Source organism: Mauremys mutica, chromosome 12 (assembly GCF_020497125.1).
Source record: "Mauremys mutica isolate MM-2020 ecotype Southern chromosome 12, ASM2049712v1, whole genome shotgun sequence".
In the NCBI taxonomy this organism is placed as follows: Eukaryota; Metazoa; Chordata; order Testudines; family Geoemydidae; genus Mauremys; species Mauremys mutica.
Genome location: NC_059083.1, coordinates 81,880,145 through 81,894,752, shown reverse-complemented (window position 1 = coordinate 81,894,752; position 14,608 = coordinate 81,880,145). Strand labels below are relative to the sequence as shown.

General features: G+C 60.3%; 1 protein-coding gene across 2 annotated transcripts; it reads left to right on the top strand.

Moving 5' to 3' along the window:
• Nucleotides 1-326: 326 nt before the first annotated feature.
• Nucleotides 327-11,126, top strand: ENGASE (endo-beta-N-acetylglucosaminidase). 2 transcript variants are annotated; one of them, XM_044982591.1, is made up of 14 exons: nucleotides 327-415; nucleotides 2,536-2,612; nucleotides 2,772-2,973; nucleotides 5,344-5,492; nucleotides 5,769-5,926; nucleotides 6,061-6,209; nucleotides 6,618-6,783; nucleotides 7,168-7,271; nucleotides 7,978-8,086; nucleotides 8,274-8,464; nucleotides 8,920-9,071; nucleotides 9,220-9,325; nucleotides 9,414-9,528; nucleotides 9,762-11,126. In XM_044982591.1, the coding sequence occupies exons 1-14, from the start codon at nucleotides 342-344 to the stop codon at nucleotides 10,152-10,154; spliced, it is 2,145 nt and encodes a 714-aa protein (XP_044838526.1). In that variant the 5' UTR covers nucleotides 327-341; the 3' UTR covers nucleotides 10,155-11,126. The 2 variants fall into 2 exon arrangements, with proteins under 2 accessions (XP_044838526.1, XP_044838527.1); XM_044982592.1 differs by lacking the exon at nucleotides 327-415 and adding an exon at nucleotides 744-1,984 and having other exon boundaries at nucleotides 9,762-11,125.
• Nucleotides 11,127-14,608: the final 3,482 nt, after the last annotated feature.

The window sequence follows — 14,608 nt, the reverse complement described above, 5'->3', positions numbered from 1 at the left end:
GCACCTTGGCGCGCTACAGCCAAAGACCATCGCCCCGGCTCGGGGCTCTGTGCCCCCCGCCCCGCCCCTTCCCCACACAGCGAACAGGCACCGGGTCCTGCCCGCCAGCCTGCCCGGGAGCGCACCCCTGCGCCAGGCCGACAGCCGCCCCGGCGCCCGGGCACCGCCCCCCCCTGGGCCCAGCTGGGCTCGGGCCCCCCAGCGCCTCGCGACCCCCCCGCCCCCCGCCTGCTGGGCCACGAGCTGCCCCCGGGCTGCAGCCTGAGCGCGCGGCCCGGCCCGGCCCGGGATTGGCCCCAGGTGACGGGGCGGGGGCTGAGCGGGGCGGGAGGACGCGCGAGATGGACGCAGGGCGGCGGGATGGAGCCAAGAGCGGGGAGAAGAGGGAGCCGGAGCCGGCGGCGGGGAAGAGACGGTGAGCGGGCCGGGGTCGGTGGCGCTGCATGTGCCCCATGGCACGGGGGGGAGGCGGGATCTGTGCCGGGGGAGTGTGTGCGCGCGTGTGCGCGGCCCGGGCCAGGGGAGCGCGTGCAGGGGGCGCGTGGCCCGGGCCAGGGGAGCGCGTGCAGGGGGCGCGTGGCCCGGGCCAGGGGAGCGCGTGCAGGGGGCGCGTGGCCCGGGCCAGGGGAGCGCGTGCAGGGGGCGCGTGGCGGGGTGTGTGCCGGGGCTCTCTGGCACTGTGTTTTTCCCCGCATTTCTCTGCGCCCTGCTGCTTCGTTTCACTTTCTCTTTGTCTTAGAATCGGAATCTCAGGGTGGGAAGGGACCTCAGGAGGTATCTAGTCCAGCCCCCTGCTCAAAGCAGGACCCATCCCCAGACAGATTTTTACCCCAGATCCCTAAGTGGCCCCCTCAAGGATTGAACTCACCACCCTGGGTTTAGCAGGCCGCTGCTCAAACCACTGAGCTGTCCCCCGATTTCCTGCCTGCCGAGTGGCATCTTGGTTTGGCTTTTGTCCCCCACTGCCCCCCAGCTTGAACAGTGTCCCTGGGCCCCTGACCCAGCAGCAGCCTCACTGCAGGGCCTGCTGTCCAGAGCACCCCTTCTTTTAGCTGGGGCGATTGTCCCCTCCCCCACAGGGCAACCCCACCCCACCCCCACCTGGCAATCGCCGAACACTGAGAATATCACCCGTCTGGGCGACTCAAAGCCGCCCGCGCCATGCGCCGTGGTGGGCAGGCAGCTGCTGGATTTTCAACAGTTTGATCTGTTATTGCTTAATCTGCGGAAGTAGGAACTCTGCACCATCTTTAGCTGGATCCAGAATCTTTTACCATTTGCTAGCCTGGTGTAGTTTGAAAAAAATGCAAATTTTTAGACCCATGTAACACCCCCCTCCCCCAGCAGATTAAATTATTTCCCTGGCAAATCCATAAAATAATCCAGCCAGGCCAGTCAGATATCAGCTGGGTGGTAACCTCTCGCTGGCCTGGCTCAGCTGAGCACATCTCCAGGCACAGGACTCCTGTGCAAGGAATTTGCTGCATCTTTCTCTCCCTCCTCCCGCTGGGTCCCGCTGCTAGTGCCCAGTTTGAATTGGGAAGCAGGAGTTTGGCTGGTGCCAGCTCTCACCCAGTGTGCAGCCTCCTCTCACGTCCTACCCATCCTGGTGTTCCCACTGCATTCTCATCACTCCTACCCTGCCCCAGCCGAGAGCCTCAGGCGCAAATTCCACAGTGATGGGGAACAGAGGTACCCGTGCTCACAGCACGTGTCTAGACAGGCCTGTGAGCAAGGGGCATTAGTTGGGAGGCTGGGTTGTGTGTGTGGATGTGGTGGGCAGGACTCCACCCCTAGCTCCTGTGGTGCTGGGAGGTCCTTTGCAGTCTCCCAGCCATCCACAAGTTGCCTCGCCCCGACGCTGCTTGGCTGGCGAGATCAGAGGAGGTAGCAGCCCAGCGTGCTCACTCCTGTTTCCAGCTGAGCAGGTGATGTTAGATGCAGAGCCCAGCAGGACTGTGCATCAGCCGACATAGGGCACCAGGTAGGGCTCCCCCCTGCTCAGAAATGGCTTCTGCCCAGTCTGCTCTCAGCCCAGGCTGCCCGAGGGGGCAACACAGCTGCATGGGCAGCCACTGCCTCAGTTTCCCTTGCCCGAGTAGGGTACCTCATCCCTCCCACTAACCCACTCACCAGACCAGCCTGTCTCTCTGCATAGAGACCTCGTCCAGCTAGGCTCCCTGGGAGCCGGTGTGTTCTGAGGGAAGGTTAGGTATGAATGACCATCCTGGTAACCTTCCCCGCATGCTTTGCTTTGCCTGCATTTCCCAGGGTCCTGCTGGAACTAGCAGTCCCAGAATGCTTTGTTTCCGAGCTGAATCTGGGCCTCGACTCCCTCTTAAAGGACCAGCTCACACTGTAACGGGCTCCTGCTGGTGGTGCATGCGTGTGCCAGCCCAGTGAGCTGCGCTGGGTTCTCCCTGAAATGCCTGATCTTCCCTCCATGGAGTGTGGGGCTGGAGTGAGGAGGGAGCCCCAGGCTCCTTGCTCCAGGCCCCCTAGTCTCTGCGGGGATGACTTGATTCTCTTCTTCAGTTTCCTGCCTGCCATGGAGAGCCAAGGACCCCCCATCCTCCACGAGACAGTCAGCTATGCCCCCCACCCCCTGCCAGGTAAGAGCCCAGACAGAGGTGCAAGGCCCTCTGGGCGTGGCCCAGCCTCATCTGCCACGGCCGTTGGGTCAGTCGCAGTGCCATGGTGCTGCGAGTGAGGGCTCTGCTCCCCCGGCCGAGTGTTAACAACCTGCCATCTTCTGGCTTCTCTCCTCCCAGCAAGGCAGTTTGATCGGAACACCACGGAGCCGATCAGCTTCTACCTGTCCAGCCTGGAGGAGCTGCTGGCATGGAAACCCACCAGTGACGATGACTTCAACGTTGCCACAATGCCACTGGCTAACCGGGAACCTCCGGTCCACAGCAAAAGACCCCGCACGCTGGTGTGCCACGACATGAAGAACGGGTACCTGGAGGACAGGTAGGGGCTGGGCCTGAGGGACCCCAGCAATGCTAGTGCAGGAGCGAAGCTGGGGTGGCCACAGGGCTCTGCACTTGTCCACAGCTGCCCCTCCTCTTCACGGCTCTCAGAACGGAGCGCTGCTTGCTGGGCGTGTGGGCCTCTGCTGATGGGACTCGGCATTTACGCAGCGCTTCACGCTTCCAGAACTACATGCAAACTTTAATCCATCCTTGCAGTGGCCCTGGGCGGGGGTCAGGAACATCCTTCCCCTTGTCCGCAGCACAGAGTGAGGAAAGGACTCGCCCCAGGTGTGGCAGAGCCGGAAGAGGACCCAGGAGACCTGGCTCGCTGTCCCACAGTTGTTCATCCAGACCCTGTTGCCTTTAAAGCGGCGGGTAGGAGCGTTCATCTCTGTTTGCTGCTGCAGAGATGTGGCTTTTTCCTGGCTTGGCTCTTGGGCTGGGTTAATGACCCCCAGCCACTGGTCTCTGGCGATTCCGCTGGCTTGGTGGGCAGCATGTAGCGATGCACTCAGCTGAGCACAGAGGCCAGCGTGACATGGGTTATAGCTGCCAAGGGGAATCTTGGGTTTGCTTTCTGTCCTCTGCTTCTGTAACGCCGACAGACCCTTCTCCTTCTCTCGTCTCAGTGCCACGAGATGGGACACCACCACACCCAGGTGGTGTGTGGGACCATCCAAGCTGCTTGTGGAATCAGGGCAGAGCCGTGCTAGGGGCTAGCCTTGGCCTCCCCCAGGCTGCCTGTCTGCAGACAGCTCAGCACCGAGGAGACGTTCTCAGTGTGCCGGGGTAGTGGAATACATTTGTCTAGAGCCAAGCGGAGGAGGAATCCCTGGAGCAAGTCACAGGGAGACTGAATGCTCCTCGCCCCCAGGAAGGCAGGGCTGTCTCCCGATCAGGTGGGAGCTTGTTTGCTCCCTGTTAATCTGCAGTGCATCTCCAGCTTCATGCTGGGGGCTCTGGCCAGTTCCTCCCATCAGCCAGAGGGTGGGGTGTGTCTCTGTGTAAACTCATCGCATCCAGAGACCCACGGGGCAGCCTATTGGAAAACCATTTGTGCTACCTCTGTTACCCGGGGTTCTTTCAACCAAAAGCTCTTGGTAACTTTTACTCTATGTGAGGTGGTGTCAGGAAATAAATCAGGGGAGACACGGCTGCCCGACCGATAGATGGCTGGCACAAACGGGACAGCACCAGAGTGCTTTCACTTAAAGCTAAACTTTACTAGTCTCAAGCACTTACGCAACAGGTTAGTAACACACCCCCAACCCTCGATAATTACCGAGCGGAGTGTGGCTCTCGAGTGGCACAGCAGCAGCCAGTCTGCCGCTGGGGAACACAAGATGCATCCAGAGGGAGAGACCAGTCCCGAAGAGTCCCCCCATCTCAAGCTTTTTCCCTTTATTTATACGTTAGTAATACAATGCCATGTCCCTTAAAGAAAACTTGTCAAGCAAACAGTTCCAATGGGCAAGCAAGAGGCTCCTTCTGATTATTGATTAACCAGGTGTGGGGTTTTCCAGAGTCTGCAGCCTTGAGACCCCAATAGACATTCCTGGGGCATATCAGCAACTTCAACACAATTCTTATCAGGAAGGATGCAGGGTCAAGCTGCCCTTTCTGTGGTACCCAGAACTCCCTCCCCTCCTGCCTTGGTCAAGCTGCATGGCCACTTTACAGCCTGTTGACTTGGCTGCTTTTAGCAATAAGCCATAGTGGTTTCAGGCACTTTACTGATTTGCCAGAGTCTCCCCGTACACCTCCATTTGGATTGCTGCAGCTGAGTGACCCAGCCCCATGGAACCGGGACCCTCGGAGATTGGCCATGGGCACAGGAGCCCGGTGTCCATCTTGCAGGCTTCCCCAGGCACGTTTTCACCCCTGCAGGTTTGGTGGGGGAGGCTGGGACATCACCTGCTGCTGAGCGGCTCCTGAGATGGGGAGAAACCCTCCGGCTTGGCTGGGAAGCTCTGGGGCAGGGGCTGGCTGGGCCGTGCCCAGGGCAGACCCTGATCGGAGAGCCCTGGCACCACTGCAATCCAGATAACTGATGATGTCCCACTTGAAAACTCCCCCAGAAAGGTGATTTCCAGCTCATCCCTGGAGCTGCCCACCCGCGCTCAGAGGGGAGGGCAAACCCCTCCGCTGCAAGAGGAGGATGAACGGTTCTCTGCTACAGCACCAGCCAGCTCTCTCCCTGCCCTAGGAGAGTCTCCTGGGGGAAGAGCAGCAGCCTGGCCCCTGGGCTTGTGCGGGCATCGCTCTCCACAAGTGCTCCGTCACTGGGGCCAGGCCAGCCCTGTTCAGGGCACCATTCCTGCAGTGCCGCCGTTCCAGCCTGAGCCGCTTCCCCCTCCTCTGCCTGCAGGTTCATCCAGGGCTCGGCTTCGCGGGACCCCTACGTGTTCTACCACTGGCAGTACATCGACATCTTCGTGTACTTCAGCCACCACCCCGTGACCATCCCCCCCGTCACCTGGACCAACGCTGCCCACCGGAACGGCGTCTCTGTGCTGGGTGAGGGGATGCGGGGGCAGGCGGGAGCACTCGTGGTTTAGTGCTGCCCGCAGGGAGCGGCTGGGAGCTCCCGCTGGGCCTGCAGTACTTGGGCGCGGGCTGCGGCCAGCCCCCCCCCCCCCCGGCAGCGTGTGCTGGGACAGGCCGGGGTTGGCGAGGGCCCACGCCTCTTGCCCACACGCGTGCAGGTATTCTGGGGACCCCGTACAGAGACCTACCAGTGCCCTGGCGCGCGGAGGGGTGAGGTTCATGCTGCCACCTGTGCTCCGGCTCTAGGGACGTTCATCACGGAGTGGACGAGCGGGGGCCAGCTGTGTGAGGCGTTCCTGGCTGGGGAGGCAGCCGCGTACCACGCCGTGGCTGTGCAGCTGGGCCGCATCGCCCATTTCTACCGCTTTGACGGCTGGCTGGTCAACATCGAGAACACCCTGAGTGTGAGCCAAGCCGCCCTGCTGCCCCTCCCCTTCCCTCCCCCCACGGCTTGTCCTGCCTCGCCCAGCCCCTGGGGTGCAGGGATCCCTGACATGGTGCCCCCGGGCGATGCCGGCTCTCTCCCTCCCCCATGCAGGAGGCAGCCGCACGGAACCTGCCCCTCTTCCTGCGTGACCTGCGGGAGCAGCTGCGTCAGGATGTGCCCGGTGGGCTGGTGCTCTGGTACGACAGCGTCTTGCAGAGCGGGGAGCTGAAGTGGCAGAACGAGCTGAATGAGAAGAACAGGTGAGGGGGGGGTGCCCCCATCCGCTGGACAGAGCAGGAGCCCCGGGCACGCAGCTGGCAGCCCAGCCCCCGCCCCCTCCCCTTCGCAGGCAGCAAAGACAACGCAATCAGGGTGGCATGTACCGGCCGTGCAGCCTGGGGTCACTGCCCCATGGGGGGTGCGCCTGGCCTGGCCCGGCCCATGGGCTGTAGCAAGGCACCCTTCCCTTCTGGCTCCCTGGCAGGGGTACGGCTCCCAGTCCCACCCCTGGCAGCTCTGATGTTCACCCTGTCCCGCCCAAGTGCTCCCGGCAGAGCTGGGCTGGGGGGCTGCAGCTGGGGGGCCATCCTGTGGGGAGGGACCCCTCCCCTGAGGGCCTGTTCTCAGGGAGGAGGGGGTGGGCATCACCGGGGCTCTCCCTTTCTTAGGGTGTTCTTTGACGCCTGCGATGGCTTGTTCACGAACTACAACTGGAAGGAGGAGCACCTGGAGCGCATGGGAGCGCAGGCCGGGGAGCGCCTGGCTGACGTCTACGTGGGCATCGATGTCTTTGCCCGCGGGGAGGTCGTAGGCGGTGGCTTTGAGACAGACAAGGTGCCTGAGTCTGGCCTAAGGGCGTTTCGGGGGCAGGGCCTCGCCCTGGGTGAGATCCTCCGGTGGGCTCTGGGGTCCGGCTGGGCTCCGGGGCAGGTGTCCCTGGAGCGTGGCCAGAGGCTGAATGAGGCCTGGAGCCTGAGTTCTCCTCTGGGGAACGGGGGCTTCCCCCCACCCTGGACTCTGCCCCCCTCCCCCCGGGGTCCGTCCCCGTCTCCCAGGGACAGCGCGGTGCCTGTGAGCTGCCTGGTGCCCTGGGGGCAGGGAGAGCATCCCCCAGGCTGGCTGGCTGGGGTGCTGGCAGCCCCGGTGCTTATGGCTCAGCCCGTCCGGGCTCTGAGCGGGGCGGGCGGGAGGGAGCGTCTCACCCCCACATTTCCGTAGGCTCTGCGCCTGATCCGCAAGCATGGCTTTTCAGCTGCCATCTTCGCCCCCGGCTGGGTCTATGAGCACCTGGGGAAGGAGAACTTCCTGCAGAACGAGAACAGGTGAGCGTGACTGGGCTGGGGACGTGGGGAATGGGGGGTGCCCGGGCTGGGGAGGGTGGGGAATGGGGGGGTCCATGCTGGGGGAGATGGGGGTGCGGGGACGGGGGGTGCCCGGGCTGGGGGAGATGGGGGTGCGGGGAAGGGGGGTGCCTGGGCTGGGGGTGCGGGGTGTCCATGCTGGGGTGCGGGGAAGGGGGGTGCCTGGGCTGGGGGTGCGGGGAAGGGGGGTGCCCGGGCTGGGGGTGCGGGGTGTCCATGCTGGGGTGCGGGGAAGGGGGGTGCCCGGGCTGGGGGTGCGGGGTGTCCATGCTGGGGTGCGGGGAAGGGGGGTGCCCGGGCTGGGGGTGCGGGGTGTCCATGCTGGGGTGCGGCGAAGGGGGGTGCCCGGGCTGGGGGTGCGGGGTGTCCATGCTGGGGTGCGGGGAAGTGGATGGGAGCACTGAGAAGGCCGTGGATCGTGGCTGGCCTATGGTGCTGGAACGCTGGCGCCGGGCTGAGCCGTAGGGACCCCAGTGGGGTGCAGAGTTGCTGAGAGCTCTGGGGGGAGGATGCTGCCCCCTGGTTGGCTGCATCTTGGGCTGTGCTTCGTGTCCCCGTGCCAGGGGCCTGCTGACTGGGTGAGGTCCTTGGTGCCCGTGCTGAGCTGTGCCCGGGGGGAGGGGGCACTGCTATAACCAGCCTCTCCTCTCCTCTCCTCTCCATGCAGGTTCTGGGGTTTGCTGGCGGAGCTGCTGCCCACTCACAGCATCAGCACTCTGCCCTTCAGCACCTGCTTCTGCCTGGGCATGGGCACGGGGAGATTCTCGGCTGGGCAGGTGAGTGCAGGCGCGGGGCGGGAGGTCCCGATGTTTGGGGAGATGGGCTCAGCCTGGGCCTGAGCCTTAGCAACCCCCAGAGTGACTCGGGGTGCAGCGTGCGACAGGGCCCAGCCAGCGCCCGTCCCTCGCCTGCAGCAGGTGCCTGCCCCATGGCCTGGCTCACCGGGGCTGCTCTCCCCTGCAGGAGGAAGAAGTCAGGCCCTGGTACAACCTGAGTGCCCAGGAGATCCAGCCCCTCTTCACAGACCAGCAAGCGCCGGGAGGGGCAGGCAGCTGGCTGCGCACACGCTGCTCCCTGCAGGACGCCTGGAATGGGGGCAGCTGCCTGCTGATCGAGGGGATCATCCCGCCTGAGGCAGGCCACGTGGCTGTCCGGTGAGTGCGGGCTGGGGTGCCAGGTTGGGGGTGCTTGGGCGGCGGGTGTGGCAAAGACCCATTTCCTCCCGGGGAGCCAGGGCAGGGCACTGCACCAAGGGAACGGGGCGGGTGCAGCTGAGTGTGTGGCATGTGCACCGTCCTCTGTGCTCGGGGCCAGGAGCGTGCAGCCACAGACCTAGTTTGTGGTTCTTGCGCACAGCATGTTGTGTGCGTGCTGCGTTTGAGCTCGCGGCGTGTGCATGCAGCCTACGGGCCGGGCTGGTGCCGCCTACGGGCCGGGCTGGTGCCGCCTACGGGCCGGGCTGGTGCCGCCTGTGGTGTGCATGCTGCGTGCTCAGCATGCCAGCTGCATGCCACGTGCTGTGTGTTTGTGACCTGCCTTATACCCCATGTAACTCCCTCCCCCCTCTCTCTCCCTCCCTTGTCTCTCTGGGTGGATTGGGGGTCACCAGCCTTTTCTCTTTCCAGCTGCCAGCTCCCCCCAAGCTCTTCCTGACTCTGCTGTACAAACTGGAGGAGAAGCTGCCCAAGGTGGCGGTCGCGCTGGAACTCACCACACGGGACTCTGGCTCCTGCCATGTTGGCAACGTCACTGCCCTGCCGGGTGAGGAGCCGGGCAGGCCGGGAATCGGTCCGTCACAGGCTGGCAAGGGAACGGGGAGGGTGGGATGCCTGGGACACGTCTGCTCCTCCCCAGCCCCATGTGTCCTGTGCCCCCTTCCCCTGCCCTAACTGCTCCGTTCCCCCCACAGGGCCGGTCACCCGACATCAGCCTCAGCCCCTCCCCACCCTGCCCCCTCACCTCTCCGGGCGGCTCGGCGGCTGTGGACAGCAGAGCACGGCAGGTTGGATGAGGCGGTGAGTGTCCCCAGCCAGGGAGCCGTCCTGCCTCAGGCCTGGTCTCTCCAGCAGCCCTGCCAGTTCTCCCCTCTCTGCCCTCGCTCAGGTGCTACCAACTGGAGCTGCGGGACTGCGCCCTGCACGAGCTGTCGCTGATCCTGTCACGCCACCAGCCAGGCCTGCAAGGGAGGCGCTTCTCCTGCCGCCTTGGGGAGATCCAGGTGAGGGGGCCACAGCTTGGCACAGTGCCCTGGCACTGCCCACCTGCCATCCCTTGTAGCAACATCTGCCTATGGAGCAGGGGGGGGGAGGGATCGTCTCCGGGGAGCCCTGCCCCCTGCAGATGGCTGGGGGTGGGGGCAGCAGTGAGATCCCTCCTTCTGGGTGCTGCCTGGAGAGCCTGTCTCTGCCTGGGCGAGCCCTGGGCTGTAGCTAAGCACCGTCTCCCCTGCAGGTGCTGGATGCTGACGGCCTGCACTCCTCGCTGCCCCCAGTGCCCAGCCCCCAGGCCTCCCAGGTGCGGTGGCACAAGGGCCCTGGCGCAGACCAGCTCTCCCTCAGCCTCACCTTGCACTGGTCCTACCCCCACAGCCAAGCCCGCTGCTTCCGGATCCACTGCCAGGGCCGGGAGCTGCCCCAGCCAGCGCAGCTGCAGCTCCTCGGGGTGGCACATGCCACCCTCTACCGCGTGGTGGGCTTGGCAGTGCCAGAGGCGCCCCCCAAGGAGTCCTGCCGTGTGGAGTTCTTCGTGGAGCCGGTTCTGAACACAGGGGTTGCCGTGGATCGGTCCAGGTGGGGGCGGCTGGTTCTGGTCTATTCCGACCCAGCCAGCACCAGCACCTATTAAATGTGACCTTTGGCACAGTGCCAGGGATCTCAGCCTTCTAGCTGGGCATTCCTGGGGGGCTGCGGGCAGGATGGAGGGGCAGCGGCAGAGCTGGGGGGTGCTCTGGACAGGAATAGCAGAGATCATGGGTAGTCCCGACCAGGCCAGGACCCTGGTTCCTCTCCAATCTTGTCCCATTGGAATGGCACCTTCTGCCCCGCACAGCCTGGGGTGAGCCACGGGGGGGGGGGGCAGCAGAGTCCCCCGCTAGCCGCTGGGGAGCCCAGGGAGCTGGAGCTGCTGTGCAGCGAGGTGGGGCCCTGGGCGGGGCACTGTCCTGCACTGCTGCACTCACCTCCTGCTCCGTTAACACTGACTGCTCCTGGCACCTGCTGCTCAACCGTAGGGATCCCTCTGTGGCCTGGCCCTGTGCTGCAGGCCTGGGCGCTCGCTGCGCGGCGGAGAGTGGGTGCTCGTCCCACTCTTCCTGTGTGGGGTAGGAGGAGGGAGACTGCCCCTCGGCTGGTCAGGTGGCTACCAGGGCATGGCCCTGCATGTAGAAAACACACAGCAGCCAGGGCTGCTGCCCCACCTTCCTGCTCCTTTGCACCCCCGGCCTGGTGGGTGTCCAGCGAGTCCTGGAAGAGCTCAGAGCCAGCAGTGGCTCTGGGTCCCTCAGCCCCCAAAGGCCCAGGCTGCCCCACACTTCAGTCCTCTGCGCGGCTGGACTCCAGGAAGGCCAGGGCCGAGCCTGCCGGGCAAGGCCTGCCCACATTTTGGCACCTGAGGTGGAGCTCATGCCCCTTCGCTTGGGCCAAAACTTTGAAAGGTCTCAATTCTCCCTTCTTCCTGTTCTACTCCTCTCATGGTGCTGCTCTGCTACCTACCCCAAGAAAGGAGAACTAGCAACTTAAAATGGCTTCTTCCAAAATTTTGAAGTAACACTTAACTTTCAAATGCCTGAACAGCAAATGTAACTTTTCTTGTCTGCATAGTAAACACTGGCATTTATATCTGTTTGAATAATCAAAGTGCTGCTTTCCGTGCCTTCTTGGTTGCAAAGATTTGAACTGGTTCCTGAAGGTCCACCGTCTGGGCCAGCTCATGCTCTATTGAGATGGTTGCAAGGCCGACCAGCCTCTCCTGTGTTGTTGTGGAGCGTAGATGTGTTTTTATTAACTTCAGCTTGGAGAAGCTGCCTTCTCCACTGGCCACTGTTACAGGAAGGGTTAGAAGTATGCACAGAGCAACAAAAGCATTTGGAAAGAGGGTGGTCATCTTATTCGTGCACATATATTCCAGGACAGCCTTTGGAGTTGATCCTGCTGAAATGTATCTTGAAAGGGCTTTCAGTTCATCACCTAAATCACTCGCATCAATATCGTGCATGTCATCATGTGTCAACACTGTCTCTAGTGCCTGCATTGCTGATGTAGGTCTTCTTCAGGTACAGTGAGGAGTTTTGGAATATGTATGACAACATCCCAAATATACTGCTGTGTTCCTTGAGCTGCATGAAACGTTCTTCAGTTGACTATTGCACAATCTAGCACCTGGTTAAAGAATTCAACTTTGAATTGTTGTTTGGGGTCTCTTATGGGATTATTCCGTGCCTCGTAATCAAAATGTCGTCTTCTTCGGTGACTCTTGTATTCTTGAATCGGTGGGAAAATAGCTTCAGTGTGAAGTTCCTCTGCCAACTTCTGTGCACTCTTCAGAACGTTTTGAAATCCTTCATCTGACCGATAAGACTGTAGGTGTGACTTTGCTTTGTCCAGTTGTTCCATTGCTCCAGATATATCAAGGTCAACACCTTGGAGTCTCTTGCTTACCACATTTATTTCAAACAGTATGTCATGCCACAACACTAAGCCAGACAGAAATTTGAAATTATGTATGTTTCTGATGTTCCTTTTCCCTCTGCCACTGTTCTCCCATGAACAGTTCCTGTCATAGCATTATCCTCCATAATGGCAACTGTGACATCATCCATCTTCCCAATTTGGTGTTTGATAGGCTTTATCGCCTCCACTTGACTTTCCCATCGTGTGGCACTCAGTGGTTTCAGTGTCAGAGAGGATGGTCTCAGATGTTGCTTCAAAATTTGCCATCGATGAGTTGATGCAGAGAAAAATGCATAGATGCTTTGAATTACATTAAAAAAGTCAGCAGCCTCACTAGACACTGATGCTGCATCACTGACCACCAAGTTCAATGAATGAGAACTGCATGGGACAAAAAAAGCTTGAGGGTTTAACTCTCGGATCCATGTCTGCACTCCTGTTCTTTCCTCTCATGTTGGCACCATTATCGTAGCCCTGACCTCTCATGTCAGCTAACACAATTCCCGTATCTTCCAGATTTTTAAGAAGCACATTTGTCACACCAGCTCCTGTAGTATCATCAATGTCAATAAATTCTAGAAAATGCTCTCTGACAGTCACCATTGCAGGGACATTTTCACTAGGTTCTGTTCTTACAAAACGCACCATTAATGTAATTTGTTCCGTATGGATGATGTCAGATGTGCAGTCCAGAATAACAGAGTAATATCTTGCTGAGTTCAGATCTGCCACAGTCTTCTGTTTGACTTTTGTTGCCAGTAACTGTTTGTTCTTATTTTGAATTGTTTTTCCAAGGTAGTGGTGTGTGTACATTTTTTGGGTGGTAACTCTTCTTAGATGCTCCTGGAGTACAGCATCAAACTCAGCCATCAACTCCACGGTTTTAAGGAAGTTTCCATTGTTTGGCACATACAGCTGATCTGAAGTGCCACGCAGTGCTAGATTTTGGGTAGCAAGCATTCTCACAATGGCAATGAGCCTTTTCAGAACATTTTGCCAGTAAAGAGACTCTGATGCAATCGTCTCTTGATGCTGATCATCTATGGTGGCCTTTAACCCTTAGTCTCATCTCAAGCTCTTTCCACCTATGGAATGCTCTCTAGTGATTTGCTGCCTTCTCATGGCATGCCAGATTTCTAGCCAGATTTTTCCAGTCCTTTGTTCCTGTAGAACCCAATGTGGCTGGAACATGAGACTGGAAGGGTTTGCAACAAAACCAGTATGCAGCATTCTGGGGTTTTGAGTACATAAGCCCTGGCCTCTCCACCTTGTCACCATTGGGGATTTCACGCCAGGAATGTGTTGGATGGAAACTTCTATTTTCATTGTCTTTGGAGAACATGAAGTTTTTCACTTGCTGCGGCCCATGCAGTACAAGGAAGTCCCTCAGGCTACTGCTCAAGTGGGTCCACAGTCCTGGATCACTAGACTTAAGGAACTAAACTCAGCAGCAGCTGTTTCTTGCGCCTCCACCACACTCTTCTCTGCTCTACACTTTTCTTCAGGAATGTGCCTGGTTACATCCATTTGAGATGGAGATATGGATGCTGCAGTAGCTGCCAGGTCACCTGCATTCTGACTAACTAGAAGATCAGGCATCTCCCCATCACTCCCATCCTCACTGGGGCCGGAAGGTTCCCCGTGAACATTTGTGTCTATGTATTTCAGGAGAGCTCCTTCCTGCTTAGATAGAAAAGCTTCCTTTGCCTGCTTGATTTTTCTGAATGCTGCCCCAGAGGGGCGTTTTCTTCTTTCACTCATGACTGCTGTTCTGTGCCAGCTATAGTGGCTCTCAACACTCAATTGAAGGGGACAAATAAGCAGGCTGGTAGCAGGGCCTGAGTGAGGGAAGATGTCAGCATCTTAAGGGCCTAGCTGACTCCTACTGCTTCAGTTGACTATCTGTTCTCCTCAAGTGGGTTCAGGGAAGCAGCAGGAAACAGGAAGCTCCCTGAGAAGCTGGTGTGAATCAGTCCAGGCTCCAGGGGTGCTCGAGAGGTACATAAGAGGCTCCTCCTCCCCCTCTCCGTGAAGCTCCTGCTGCTTTCTGTTAGTCCCTCTCACCTTTTCTCCTGCCTGCCTGTTATGTCTCTCGTGCCCTCCTTCCTCCAGCACAGCCCTCCACCATCTCTGTGCAGCTAGAGCAGAGAGGATACATATGCACCAGCAGCAGACACCATTTTCTACACTCTGGGTCCTAGTGGCACCCCCCCCCCCCTTCCCGCAGTCTGGCACTCAAGGCGGCTGCCTCCGTTCGCCTCAGGGTAAGGCCAGCCCTGCTGCCCGGGATAGCTGTAGCTGCCAGCTGCATGGGCAGCCCTGGGGGGGGCCCGCGGTGCAGTGCTGCACCTGGTCCTGAGCCGCTGTACACCACGTGCTGGGTCCGGGGCAGGGAGACAGCCAGCGCCCAGCCCCGGCTGTAGTCTAGCCCAGAGTCAGCCAGCCGTGGCCCTGGGCTGTCCAGCCATGTGCAAGCTCCGTGGAACAGCTGAGTGCGGAGGTGGCCGCAGCAGCGAGCACTGCCTGGCCCTGCTTGTTGCCTGGCAGCGGTTCTCCAATGCTGGCTCCCTCGATGCTTCGAGGAGAAGAAATTTATAGTGGTGACCATGTCCTCACAGACTGGTGAACAAG

What these genes read in the sequence shown, in the direction of transcription:
- ENGASE (XM_044982591.1), top strand. Translation starts at nt 342, where the DNA reads ATGGACGCAGGGCGGCGGGATGGAGCCAAGAGCGGGGAGAAGAGGGAG. An exon ending in GAGCTGAATGAGAAGAACAG is followed by an intron (nt 6,210 to 6,617) that starts GTGAGGGGGGGG and finishes TCCCTTTCTTAG; the next exon opens with GGTGTTCTTTGACGCCTGCG. An exon ending in CAACGTCACTGCCCTGCCGG is followed by an intron (nt 9,072 to 9,219) that starts GTGAGGAGCCGG and finishes TTCCCCCCACAG; the next exon opens with GGCCGGTCACCCGACATCAG.